The 14,484-nt window shown below is 33.5% G+C and overlaps 1 protein-coding gene across 2 annotated transcripts in view; it reads left to right on the top strand.

Annotated features, from left to right (window-relative positions):
• The window catches only part of LOC149785985 (uncharacterized), a 104,650-nt gene extending 93,746 nt beyond the window's left edge, over positions 1 to 10,904 (top strand). The window contains exons 13-17 of one of the 2 annotated variants that reach the window (XR_016424852.1): positions 1,133 to 1,273; positions 2,020 to 2,056; positions 6,304 to 6,406; positions 6,844 to 7,295; positions 7,345 to 10,904. Coding sequence is in view for 1 of the 2 variants with exons in the window: in XM_089976251.1 (XP_089832377.1) it covers positions 1,133 to 1,273; positions 2,020 to 2,056; positions 6,304 to 6,373 (248 nt within the window). In the remaining variant the exon portion in view is untranslated. Of the gene's footprint in view, positions 1 to 1,132; positions 1,274 to 2,019; positions 2,057 to 6,303; positions 6,407 to 6,843 lie in introns of both variants that reach the window. The other variant, XM_089976251.1, reaches the window with a different exon arrangement.
• The last annotated feature ends 3,580 nt before the right edge of the window (positions 10,905 to 14,484 follow it).

Raw genomic sequence — 14,484 nt, 5'->3', positions numbered from 1 at the left:
GGAGTGTAAACACATGTTCCTAAGCATTGCTGTACTGTGCTAGTTGGAGTGTAAACACATGTTCCTAAGCATTGCTGTACTGTGCTAGTTGGAATGTAAACACATGTTCCTAAGCATTGCTGTACTGTGCTAGTTGAAGTGTAAACACATGTTCCTAAGCATTGCTGTACTGTGCTAGTTGGAGTGTAAACACATGTTCCTAAGCATTGCTGTACTGTGCTAGTTGGAGAATCAAGCAGTCTGTCCTCATTTTGAAGTGTAAACACATGTTCCTAAGCATTGCTGTACTGTGCTAGTTGAAGTGTAAACACATGTTCCTAAGCATTGCTGTACTGTGCTAGTTGGAGTGTAAACACATGTTCCTAAGCATTGCTGTACTGTGCTAGTTGGAGTGTAAACACATGTTCCTAAGCATTGCTGTACTGTGCTAGTTGGAGAATCAAGCAGTCTGTCCTCATTTTGAAGTGTAAACACATGTTCCTAAGCATTGCTGTACTGTGCTAGTTGGAGTGTAAACACATGTTCCTAAGCATTGCTGTACTGTGCTAGTTGGAGAATCAAGCAGTCTGTCCTCATTTTGAAGTGTAAACACATATTCCTAAGCATTGCTGTACTGTGCTAGTTGGAGAATCAAGCAGTCTGTCCTCATTTTTATGAACATATGTGAGTTGTGAATTAGCTGTGAAATTATTTTTGTCCTAAGCAAATATGCACAATCATTGATATATTTAAAACATCAGTGATTATTTAATTTCCAGGATGAATTAAAGTGTGCCAGATAATCTTGCATGGAATGGTATTTTCAGAGAGAGAGAGATAGCAAATTCTACATGATAATATTTCATGATTTTGTTTTTAATAGTGCACTGAATTAAAACTGCTTGCAGACGTGCATGGATTATAAATAAAAATTAGATGCATTGTACTGAAAATAGACGTACTAGTTTTTTCAGCTATACAAAAGAAATCACATAACTTTAAAGGAAATTGATACAGACAATCAAACCATGTTCTGACCATACCATAATATCAATTTTGATCTAATGTTATTTACAACAAAAAGTTTGACTTTTTACCACTTTGATGGTCAGTATTCATTGTAATTTAAATTATGTCTCTTCACATTTTGCAGTACCTACTACACCCGAATGTCATAAAACACCCGTTGCTTGGATAGTTGTGGGCATAATGGCTGGGCTTGTGGTCATTTTACTCATAGGAATTGGCATCTTCCTTTGGAGAAGATCTCAACATAAGAAACAAATGGGACATGGTAAGAAATATCAACTTCATCAGCACCATTAAAAGTAAAACAAATATTATTCTAAATGCATGCATAAAGGAATTGTGGTAGAAGCGAAAAAGACGTCATTGATGTTTAGTCATCCTCGGTAACATTTGAAACTAAATTATATAATAAGCCTTTATCATAGTCTTACACTAGAAACTTTCTTTTTTGGTTCATGTAACATAGTGATTAACCTATATTTTTTATTCAGTTTATATCAGTATAGTTCAGCTGTGTGCAATATGCTCTTTTATTGTCAAATATTCACTAATGTGGTCTATGACAGGCTAACATACCTTTCGTAAATTTTAGATAACATAGCAAGTATAGTCCCAAAACCAGGTAGCAGCTACCATAAGTAGTTTTATTGTCAAATGACATTTGTTCAAGTGTAACTATAAAAGTCTTTAAATATTTTCATCATTTGTAAATCTTTTGTATTTATTGGTAAATGTTGGAACCATGACATTAATATTTTTAATGTCTTTAAATATAAACAATTTTAATTTTCAACATTTTACTGAGCTCCTTCTGGACACAATGAGAATTAAAGCTCTTTGCAATTAAAATAATTTTTGAAGGGGCACAATTCAATTAGGATACTAATATGCACATAATATACCTAACATAACTTGAATACCTGAGTTTTAAGTATTCTATCATTCAATTTCAAAATTTAGTGATAGTCACTATCTTCGTTTCATTATATCTTGCATTCTTATTCATTTCAGTTACAAAGAAAGATAACTCGGCGGGGAATGAAGAAAGGTAAGATTGGCATTGATCTAAATTTATTATACAGCTACAAAATATGCCACAGAACGTATGAACAGATTTATGGATTTAATGGATTTCTTTAGAGCTAAGACAAAGCTAACTACTTTTTATTGTACGTTTAAATTATAGATATATGCGACTACAGTATAGATTATTTTAGGTAGTGTTGTAGAAGAGGCATTCCCTTTCAAATATACTTTTTAAATGATTTAACCAGATATCGTTCAAAAAGTGGTTATATAAAGTTAAACGTTTCATGATACACATGCAAATGTATAAGCGTGTTTGTATGTCTATGCATATGAAAGACAGAGAATACAAATCAAAACATGGCGAATAACGGTCCTTTCAGGTGCACTGGATCATGTACGGGATGTCATGGTCTAAAGAATCTCGATTTTTATGGGCGGCATATAATAAAGCAATCCATTTTTCAGGTTCTATCCGTTCAACAAATTCATCCTTCAAATATTTTTCTCTATTTCTAGAAAAAGAAGCAATCTATTTCTAAAAAAAGAAACACATCTCTCTCCCAATCATCTTCTGTAAAAGAATCAGTATATTTTACTATCAAATAACTACCCCTACTTCTATATTTTTTAGCAATATCATAAACTTTATCCGGATCTGCATTCACGATTTCTTTAAAGCCCATTTTCGTAAATTTACCTTCAAATGATCGAGATATAGGTTTAGGTTGTTCTTTTAATTGTTGTTTAGGTAACAATATTTCACTTATTTCCGATTTATATACCATAAAATCAATATCGTCTCCTCTAGCTTGCTTACTTCTCCTGTATAATCGATATATTCAATTTTCCCAAGTGTCTTTTGAAACTGGTTTATCAGTATGTTCAGGCTTTAAAAATTTATCTCTATTACTAAAACTTGCAACAGCAAGATCAGTAATTCTCTTGGCATTTTCATTTTTCTTACTGTACCAACAATGTCCTCTTGAAATTTATCAAATAATTTATTCGTTTCTTTTTCTTTTTTTTATCTTCTCCACCAACAGCACCTTCTTCTTTAAGTTGAGCCGGTGGTTGAATGTCTGGAAGATTTTCCAAATTATTTCTTGTTTATCTAGTTCTTCTCGCTATTTTTCTGTTCGCTCAGCAGTTTGTTTTACTGCTGGAAGAAGCCGTTCAGCTTCTGCAACTCTTTCAGTAACCTTTATAATGGGTTTGAATAATTTTTGTGTACTATCTGCTTATTCAACTTGTGCTTCTTGATGTTCTTGAAGTTTTTGTCTAAAAGAATCATAAACACACCAAAAAAAATTGATTGCTTCTAATCTTTCTTGAGCTAATCTAGCAGTATAAGATTCCGTGCAGGTGTCATTATTGATATAATAATGATCTAATTATAGCAGCAGAGGAGGCACAACCTCAGTGAGATGTCAAGCAGGTAAACGACAACATATATACTTTTTAAAGAGCACTAATGACAAAAATAAAGTAACAAAAAAAAACTTACGCCCAAGAGAGACTCTGGGAGAGAAACTCTTCGTAAAGTTAGAGGTTTTGGTTTAGTGTCAGTGTCCTAATTTAAAAAAAAAATTTGTATAAGGTTTTTAGTTGTCAAAATTACGTTTCTGCAAAAGGTCTGTTTGCCTCCTCTGCTGCTTAGCACTTGGATGTTCTGTACACCATTGTATTGTTATATCACTTCATTTAGTGGATTTTAACAAATTAAGTGTTATTATTAATTAAAATGATTTGATATTTGATAGATTCCACAATACAACAAAGTCAACACGGGTAAACTCAGCCAACTCCACTTTGGTGGCCAACCAGCTCAATTCCACAATTATACTGCATCTGGCTAATTAAAGTCCTTAAATATCAATATAAATTTCTTAAGCTAAGTGTAGTTATTGAGTAAAATCAATTATTCTTTGCAGTGTTTGGCTTGAGGAAGCTTTACTTCCCACAAACGCATGTAATATCCATATATATTTTCTATGGGAGAGCCAGTACCCCTCTTTCGACCACCTGTACCCTCCAACAAGAACGTCATGTCAGAAAGGAGCAGGCTGCACCTACAGTTATATGAAAGTTCATGCCAAACACTTATTTTCTAAACAATTTCTGGTTAGAGCATCCGCCTTGGATGCGGGAGGTCATGGGTTTGATCCCCGGCCGAGTTATACCAAAGACTTACAAAAATGGTACTAACAGCTGCCTTGCTGGGTGCTCAGTATTAAGAGTTTAGTGTTAGGACTGGTCAGCCTGGTGTCAGAAGAATGTGACTGGGTGGGACATCATGCTACATGTCTGCGGTATGATGCCCCAGTGCTAGACATCACTATAAACTGCTACACTGCAGACATCATAGCGATATGACTGAAAATTGTTAAAGCTATGTTTTGCAAATGATGTAAGAAAAGAACATCCATTTAAAGATATTGTTGATAATAACAAAATATTTAAATTACACATTGCAACACATATGAAGTGTCTCCATTCCATAAGATGAACTAGTAAACAATATTTACAAACTAATGTTGAATATCATAATACACACATGCACATTAATTGGTTATGATTACTGATTCATCTGTTCCCTTGCTAATTAATGGAATACTTAATTTTACCCTAACCTTTGACCTAACCCTAACCATAACCCCAAGTAACTGAATTTATGACTTATAAGTTTGGACTGTTGATTACTCACGATAGAAAATGCCTTAGTAGTTTTCTTAAATATGGAAACAATATCTGTTTTCCCCTTGCCACATGTCTCATGATAGTAATATTTTGCAGGTGTAGGGTGCTACATCTCTTACGGAACATTAGTCCCATTTGTCTCACGTGTACCTAATCACACATTGCACATTATCAGCTCCTTTTCTTAAAGAAAATTGCTTTTTCCAATAAAATAGAAAAGGTCCCTTCATCTTTCAATTGAGTTTTAATGAACAAATACAGGTAAAAGCCATTATAGCACGAGACTTGGGGTAGAAAGAATAACAACTCTATATAACCAAGATCGAGTTAATTTTAAAAAAAAAAATTCCCAATAGAAAATTTGATTTGAAATTTCAATGTCATCTGTTTTAAGTAACCTCTTGATCATATTATCAATTGTTTTGTTTGCCGAGTTTGATTACACCATACAGTAAAGAGTGCAGAAAAAAAATCTTTAAGTTGTCTGAACTTGATAGCTTCCTTTCTTTCGTTAACACATTTAACACTGCAATATGTTTTAGAAAATTTCGGAAGTTAAGGCAACAGCAGATGCAGTGCTGTTGTTAAAAATCTGCTAGGGGTAAGAATGACTGGCTTGCCAAGAGCATGTACTTAGGATGTTAAGAAAAGGTCACCTTAAATTAAAAATGAGAGCCGTGCTGCCATTGCGGTATAATGAATCATATTATAAGAAGTTTACAGGTAATCATGTGTCTGCTTATCAGTTTGTTATAGATAGCCTCCTCTAAAGTGGTATCAGTTTGTCATTGATAGCCACCTTAGAGGATCATATATATATATATATATATATTAACTTCATTAATAGGATAAGTCAGTGAGCCATTGCCAAGAAAATAAAAGCGTAAAAATAAAAAAGGTTCAGTGAGGTAGTGTTTGACTGGTGACAGAATTTAAAATTAAAATAATTAGATTGCAAAGCAAAACAACAAATGTTATATGTGTGTGTGTGTGTGTGTGTGTGTGTGTGTCTTTATGGGGGAAAGGTTAAAGTTTCTCTTTTGTAGTCTATAGAGGACTTGTAAAATCTCAAACACAAAGAGGCACCATCAAGGAGTGACACATTACACAACTTATATTTACGTATAACAGTGAAACAAAATCGTTAAACTTAATTAAAATTTACAAAGATATGTTGATGTATAAAAATAATGAAGACCTAACTACATGTCTAATATTTGAATGCAGCATGAGATATTCTACTTAATTTGATACCAAGAATTTTGACCTAACGTTGCACAGGACACGATAATGAGATAACAAAAAACAAAATATCAATACAGTAAGAAAGTACTAGCATTACGATTTATAAAGAGGTACATGTTTGTGTTTTCTATATTTCTAAGAACCCATCATTAAGTATACGAGTCCATTTTTGAAGCAAATGCAGAACACATTTCCACTTATGCATTAATGGGTAAGCTAAATATACTTTTTAGAAGACAGACTTTTGTCAAATGTTGAATCATGTGCCATATTATTACTGTTCCAAACATATTTACTAAGACAAATCTTATATTCCATATCAAGCGCAAAAATGAATCAAAGAAACACCAGACATGATGCAGCCAATGGACAAGAAGGGCAGCATTTGATATGAGTTGATGCAAGCCAAGATCCAGACCATGAACTGGTAAAGTACCGTCTGCTTCACTTCTTGCCATACAATATCCATACATTGTATAAATCTGAATAGTTGACTACCCTAAAGAGGGTCTAGTTTGATACTTGAAGGTAATGAACTACCCTACAGATGGTATGGTTTGACACTGGAATGATAATGAATGATGTTACGGAGGGTATATTTTGACATTGGCATGATAATGAATGATGTTACAGAGGGTATATTTTGACATTGGAATGATATTAAATGATCCTACAGAGAGTTATTATGATAGCATTTTATGAGATTTAACATTATGTGTTATTGTTTAATAACCCATGCATAACACGTTTATTTATTCTTTATTTTTCTACAGTTATCTTCTTACAAACTATCTTTGCAAATGTATAAGATGACCTTTATAGTTGTTTAGCAATATGAACCTGACATTATTTTCTTAATTACAGATTCAAACTAAAGGTATGAAAATACATTGATGGAAACATCTGAAACAACTAATGCGTAATTACAAACTGAGGAGAGACCCAGAGACGATAGTGATTCAAGCTTATCATATAATCAGTGTTACTGGAGTGTATACTTATATTAAAACATAATAGGTGTTGCAAGTATGGAGACTATGATGACCATCTACAATGCTATTGCAATATTCGATATGTTTTTCATTATTATCTTTCTCCAAGTTGATCACACTAATTATTGCTGTGGGCAGATATTTCTAACTCACTTCTTGTTTAGCTTCAATGAACATAGTAGCATTCACGATATATATATATATATATATATATATATATATATATATATATATATATATATATATATATAACCATATGAACCAGATCATTAAATGATACACCAGATCATTAAATACTACCAAGATCACTGGCATATTAAACAGGTCAATGGCATATTAAACAGATTAAACAGATCACTGGCATATTAAACAGGTCAATGTCATATTAAACAGGTCAATGGCATATTAAACAGATCACTGGCATATTAAACAGGTCAATGACATATTAAACAGATCAATGGCATATTAAACAGATCAATGGCATATTAATGTGTGATTGAATAATAACCACATCATTAAATACTACCCAGACCAATGGCATATTAAACAGATCAATGGCATATTAACATGTGATTGAATAATATCCATATTACTGGCATTTTATTCAAAGCATTGTCCAAATACTGTTCAAATAAACTTGTTCATACGCCTTTTAACATATAGATCATAATAATTTGTTCAAAGCATGCCAAGATCCTAAAAGGTGATTAATGGTAAACTACAGAAATAAATATGATGCATTGTTTCAAATAAAAATGATATAAAAGAGGTAACTACTGTATAATTCCACTGCTTGATGAAACAATATCATCATAGTCTGTAAGATAATTTTGTTTCAACCACCTAATTGTTCTTTGCTTATGTGCTTTTGTCTTATTAGTTTTATATGCTGCTTTATATATACATATAACACATGTTAAATTGTCAATTATAGACATTTTTGTAGTAATTAGCCACGAGTGAAGGAAATGACTTCAATAGGTTAACACCTCAAGATGTTAGCATCAGCAGTTACATGTTACTTAATATCTTTATTGCTGAGTAATTTAACTGCTAGTTTCACAGAAAGCTTCATTATGAAAAACTGTTCTACTGTCATTATGGCTATGACACAAAAACAATTCTTTCAAAGATTAAAATACTAGTCTTATGGTGGGTATGTAACAAATATTGCCAGTAGCTTCTCGAGGGTCAATGGTTCTTCCGGGGATTTCCCGGGTTCTTCCTCCACCATTAATACTGGCCGCCACATATAGCCTATCGTGTGCTGAAAAATGACATTAAACTCAACAACAACAACAACAACTAGTCTTATGTTGGTCAAAATTATAAAATGGTAATATTCAATACTACATTCTCATAATAATTTCCATTTTCTTGAATATAATATTGTATTGAGGTTACGATTATGTACACGCAAAAGAAAAAAATCAAATAATTTCCATTTTCTTGAATATAATATTGTATTGAGGTTACGATTATGTACACACAAAAAAAAAATCAAATAATTTCCATTTTCTTGAATATAATATTGTATTGAGGTTACGATTATGTACACGCAAAAGAAAAAAAATCAAATAATTTCCATTTTCTTGAATATAATATTGTATTGAGGTTACGATTATGTACACGCAAAAGAAAAAAATCAAATAATTTCCATTTTTTTGAATATAATATTGTATTGAGGTTACAGTTATGTACACGCAAAAGAAAAAAATCATTCTACAAAGGTCATAGCTAATGAAGAATAACCGGATACATGATGTTTCAGGATTTGCTTAACAAAAATAATATTTATTAGTTTTAAAGATTTTAATTTAGTCAAATACGTTTTGGTATACCGGTACTCAGTCATGTACATAAGATTAATATTATGCCATCATAAGTTTGTAGATGTGGTAAGTGTAAAGGTAGTTTGAACTTTTGTTATCAGTATCATTACCGGTAAATGTGATTTCATGTTTTTGTTCTCTTGTTAAGGAAGGGATTTTATTATTTTGGTCAACATTAAATAAATAAATTTACTTTATATTTCACTATGGAGGATATTTTTGTGATGTTGGCATTTTCTATAAAGCTAAAAATTGTATTGTTTGGTTTTTAAGGCTCAGTGTTATCATTAGGCATAATTTTCAGAAGGGAGTAGCATTTTGAATTTTTGGTCTGGCTGTAATATATTTTAAAGGCTAGACAGTCATGTACAGAATATAAAACATTCAAATACTTTCGAGCCATTTTATTAAAACGTAGCTCTTGCTGAATGATACAAAATCCTGTAAAATTATATTGTCTATTATAAACATCTATGTCATTATCATATCCAACAATAAATGAAAGAACATGTAAAATTGAAGTAGTTTGCAACATATGTTCCTGTTGCTATTATTAAATATGTTTCAAAGATTTTAGTTTATTTTTTAGGTTTTTTTGTTTTATATTTGCATTTTTGTTTTCAAATAGAAATGAAAAAGCTATGTTGCCATGATGTGTATATATATATCACCATAATACAAGATGACTACACATGTATTTTAAGTACTTGGGTAAGTATGTATGCATCTGTCTATATATATATATATATATATATATATATATATATATATATATATATATATATATATATATATATATGTATTCTGCATTTTAGGCTGAATGGGTTGGTAAATTAAAATGAAGGATTGTTTCTACTGCATTTTGATGCATAGTAAAACACTAAAGTGCATTACAATATAATATTTATCAGCAATGCTCATATATGCTTGGTTTTAATTTTTTGTAAAGTATATTGGATTAGCCTCTTTCACTTATTGAATGACATCACATTTTAATATTTAGGCTAGCATCAAAGGACTAAATGAGCTAGATTTATTTTCATCTATGCTGCCTAATTGATATATCAAGGGTCATTTACTGGCAGTTGGGCTAGGGCAGATACTGAAATAATGATTGAGTAGGTCATTACCCTTAATTATTCTAATTACACACCAAAAAAGGGGATAGAACATGCATATCTTATATGTTGGGTCTATAACTGCAACAATAGTGCACCTGGTGTCCTACAGTAAAAGGACTTTGAAAACATGCTGATAATTTTGTACATATCTAAATTTGGTTGTTTTATGGATCTGTAATTTTATAAGTAATGTCTCTTGTTTATTTCACAGTTAATCTGCATTAAGAAACCATTTGTTTTAAAGTTTCTGCCTTGCATGTTGAACTGTAATGGGCTTATCAGTTACAAAACACTTCAAATGTATTACAAAATATTTTTCAAGAACATCTAGTCTTGAAAATCTCATTCAATATCTGCTTTCTGTCTTTCTCGTTTATGATTTGAAGATTGTAATTAGTGCATGATTTCTATTCAGCATCACACACACACACACATGCACTCCCCCATTCCCACTATGGTTACTCCTATGTCAGCCCCTGTACTGTTGATTATACATGGGATTTGGATGACAGTATACCCCTCTGTATCAGGCCTTTAGTGTTGGCTGTATATGGTACCATCATATTTAACCCAGTGTCAGTACACTTTGTGTTGGCTATTCATGGGATGTTTTGATAGCCATAACAACCATGTCAACCTCAGTATCATTGCCCTTAGTGTTGGTTATACATGGGATTCGGATGACCATTACTAAAATGTCTAGTCAAGTGTCAGTGCCCTTGATGTTGGTCATTTGGGTTTTCTAAATGGGCAAAAATACTCACACAAGGTATAAGTCAAATTGATTTGCAGTCATCTGAAATGTAGATTTGATATGTGTTTCATAATCATAGCAGAGAACTTGGAGATCTGAATGTTAGAATTAGCAACATTTTTAATATTGTAACTATCATAATTGTATTAATTGTATCACTAACTACTGATATTGATGTATTTACAGTCTATATTTCTATATAACAATAAAATTTAGGATATATTTACACATTTTTTACTTATCTTGCTCCTCATATCATCCTATTTGCACATACATACAAGTATTTAATGATACTCTTATGTTACGTGGTTAGGCTTGAATAAACAGTAAAACAAGAAAGAGTGAAAACAACAAGCTTTGAAAAATATAACAATTTATTTCCCTGGAAAAATACTGTCAAAATTAAAAAATAGAACTTATGGTTTCCAGAACCATGAATAAAGTTTTTGCAGACCTAATATTGAAAGGTTCTGATGATTTCAGGTTTGAGTACCAACAAAGAATCCAAGATGGAAGGTGATGACATATGTTGTAGCCTGTACTGTGTTGATGTCTACAGTTCTTTGTACAAACAATAACTTATCCTCTGGTCTTGAAAATTCAAACAGAATTTTCAGTAAATGTCCTTGTTAAAGAATTCTGTATGAGTACAATAATATTTCCATAGAAACTAATTAATCTTTTAGAGTCCAAATAATTTGGAGAAAAATTAACTAATAACTCAAAAACTCAAAAGTTAATTTCTGGTCACAACAAAAGAAAACAACTTGACATCAAGTGGTTAAAAGCCCTGGACTCTGAGATCTCGATCTCTCTCGGAAATGCCTAATTGCAAAATATATTGCAAAATAGAGGATGATGTGATCATGTTTACATATAAAAGTCACAAGTACTATATGGGGACGATTCAGTGACAATGGGACTTTAATGTTAAAATAGTGTCCCGGCCCTTTGGCGACAATGGGAATTTAACATGGGGAAATTTTGTATGGTTTTTGGCAACAAAGGGAATTAACATGGGGAATACAGGACCAGCACTATAGCGACAAGGGGAATTTAACATCAGGAGCACATGATATGCATTATAGCGACAAGGGGACTTTAATGTTAAAATAGGGTCCCGACACTTTGGCATCAAGGGAATTTAACATGGGAAATTGAACATGGGAAACACAGGGCTGGTACTTTAGTGTCAGTGGGACTTTAACGTTAAAATATGATGTTTGCACTTTGGCGTCAGTGGGAACTGAACATGGGAATATCACCTGGCAATCAATGGGAATTAAACATTGGTGACATCATCTGTTTATAGGGTCAAAACCTTTTATAGGGTGAAATGTATTTGTAGGGACAAAGGGTTGATAGGGACAAACATAGACATACAGAAACAAACAAATACACATCCAGACACACAGAAAAGAGGACAGAAATATTCTAAAAAAAGACTCACAGATAGAATAGAGACTCAAAAAAGAAAAGTCTGTTGTATGGGTTAAAAACATTTTTTCAAGTATATACATGAGCTCTCTGGCGTGTGCTTTGGTCTGAGCACTATTCATTTAATACATAAACATTTGGACATAAAACAAACCTATTTACGAGTTGTTTAGTCATTGACTCAAGTAACTAATGTTTAAAATTAATGTTCACTCCTTTCTAAATACACTTCATATGCGACTAATTTACATTAAATGTTCGTTTATAAGAAAAAGCTGAAACAAAACAATTAACAAACAATCAAATAAGAGAAAGTTCATGTTTGTCTCTCTATCTGTCACACACATTGTTTAAAATCTGGTCAGCTACCACTTGTGTCCCAGCATAGATGTTTCCCATCACGTACTCCCTTTCAGTCATAAATCTGCTGTTACGTCCATCGTGCTAGGTACAATTATTGGTAAGCAGATCAAGAGCAGTCATCGTCTTCTTCCCATGGAGGTACAACATATGCCATATGAATAGTCACTTTTCCATCGGTGATGTCAAATTTTTTCTCTCATCGACTGCATGTCTTCAATAGCCCTCAAAAGTTTGGAAGAAGTTATTTCTGCAAGTGTGCTAAATCCGAGACATACAGGCGAGCTCAAACTGTCGTGATACATATATAGGCTCAAACGACCTCGATCTTTGACTTGGCAATGATATTTGAGTTCCTCTAACAGTGAGTCAAGTAGATCCGTAATGAAACCTGAGACTTCCTTAGCTGGAACGTCAGATGCGAAGTCTTTAAATTTAACTGTGTAGGTGTAAGTTGTCGTTCTAAATTTTCTCGAGGTCGCTGTCTGAGTCATTTGGATGCTAAAATACTCCTTTAGGTCTATTGAATCCTTTCCCTTTTTGAACGCATTTTGCTGTGACGGTATGGTGGTGAAAGAGGTCAATGATGTTTGTTCCTTCTCTTTTTTTCTTCTGTGTAGAGTTATTCATCTTTCTCGTCACTTGTCCTCGCAATGAAGCATCGTTCTTGGAAGTCGTCCCTTTTTAGACTAGGTGATATCAGCATGTCCATAAGGTAAAGTTTTGCGGTCTGGAAGTTTCACTGGTTGCACGTAGTTTGTCATGGCGTTAGTACATAAACATCTAAGATGTGGTACTGCATTGGTGATGTGATCGTGAGGCATAGAATCACACCTGAGTTTCTCGTTGGACTTGAGTCGTACGCTCTATACTTGCTGTTTGAAAGGATTCATTTTTCTCGATTGGTCTTGGTAGTGACAATGAACTATTGGTCTTGGACGTTGTCCCTTTTTATATGCTGACCAATATCGATGTGACCATACGGCAATGTAAAATGATTGGGAAGTCTCACTCGCTTCTGGTACACGATTTGATAGACTAAACGGTCTCCTTCAATGTTAGGGTGCTGTTGACCCGGGCGATCGATGTACATACCACTGTTTGTGTCAAAGTACAGGACACAATCCCCTAACAGTTCTAAAGCTTCGTACAATTTTAAGTGAGCATGGGCTGTCACGTAAGCCGCAATGATGACATTTCCAAATGAGTCGGCTTGTACAAAGTCCAGATCTTCTTCGTAATTGACTAAGATCAAATCCTCATGAACGACGTCTACGTGTTTCATGTATTTGGTTTTGTCGTGAATCATCTGAAAGTAGCGGGAGGGTTCTGTCAAATATTCCGTCTTGGGTAAACACGGTCATTGTGCCATTTTGCCCCACAAACAATTTAACATCACTTTGGCAAACAATCGCTTTCCTTCATTTTTCTTGATGTAGTCTAAAGGGATACCTTCTTGTTCCCATTATTTCTCCTTGAATGTCTTTTGGTCTTCGGGAGTGTGACACCAGGAAGGATAACCACTGGCTTCTTGTTTCAGTTTCAAAAGACATCCACATAGTCTGCGAAAAATCCTTTCTGACTTGGGTCACCCTTGTGGTATTCTTGTGTCTTGGGAAAGTGGCAAATTTCGTACACTTCTAACGGTATCCCATGTCCAGAGCTTTGAACAATTCCATGCTAACCCATGGTCCCCATCAAGGCGTATTCTTCCTGGCTGTGCTGACAAGGCTGGTCTTGGTTGCACGTTTCGGCACAATTACAGCACAAAGGAAACATCAGTTTGCCTTGACAATGGTAGGGTAACAGGGGATGGTACAAGTTGGTGGGAGGGAAGACTTTACATTTGATCAAGCCTTCATATTGTCGAATGTGGTTCAGGTTGATGTGTTCCATTAGCAATTGCGGGTGGTCTGCAGGAAAGCGACAATATTTGCACACGTAAGGATACAGTGAACACACGTCCAAGTACTTGATTTCTTCTCCTTTCTCTTCATCGGCTTGGTACA

This window comes from Sinohyriopsis cumingii, chromosome 12 (genome assembly GCF_028554795.1).
Source record: "Sinohyriopsis cumingii isolate HCF-2022 chromosome 12, ASM2855479v2, whole genome shotgun sequence".
NCBI lineage: Eukaryota > Metazoa > Mollusca > Bivalvia > Unionida > Unionidae > Sinohyriopsis > Sinohyriopsis cumingii.
This window is presented reverse-complemented; position numbering and strand designations above follow the sequence as displayed.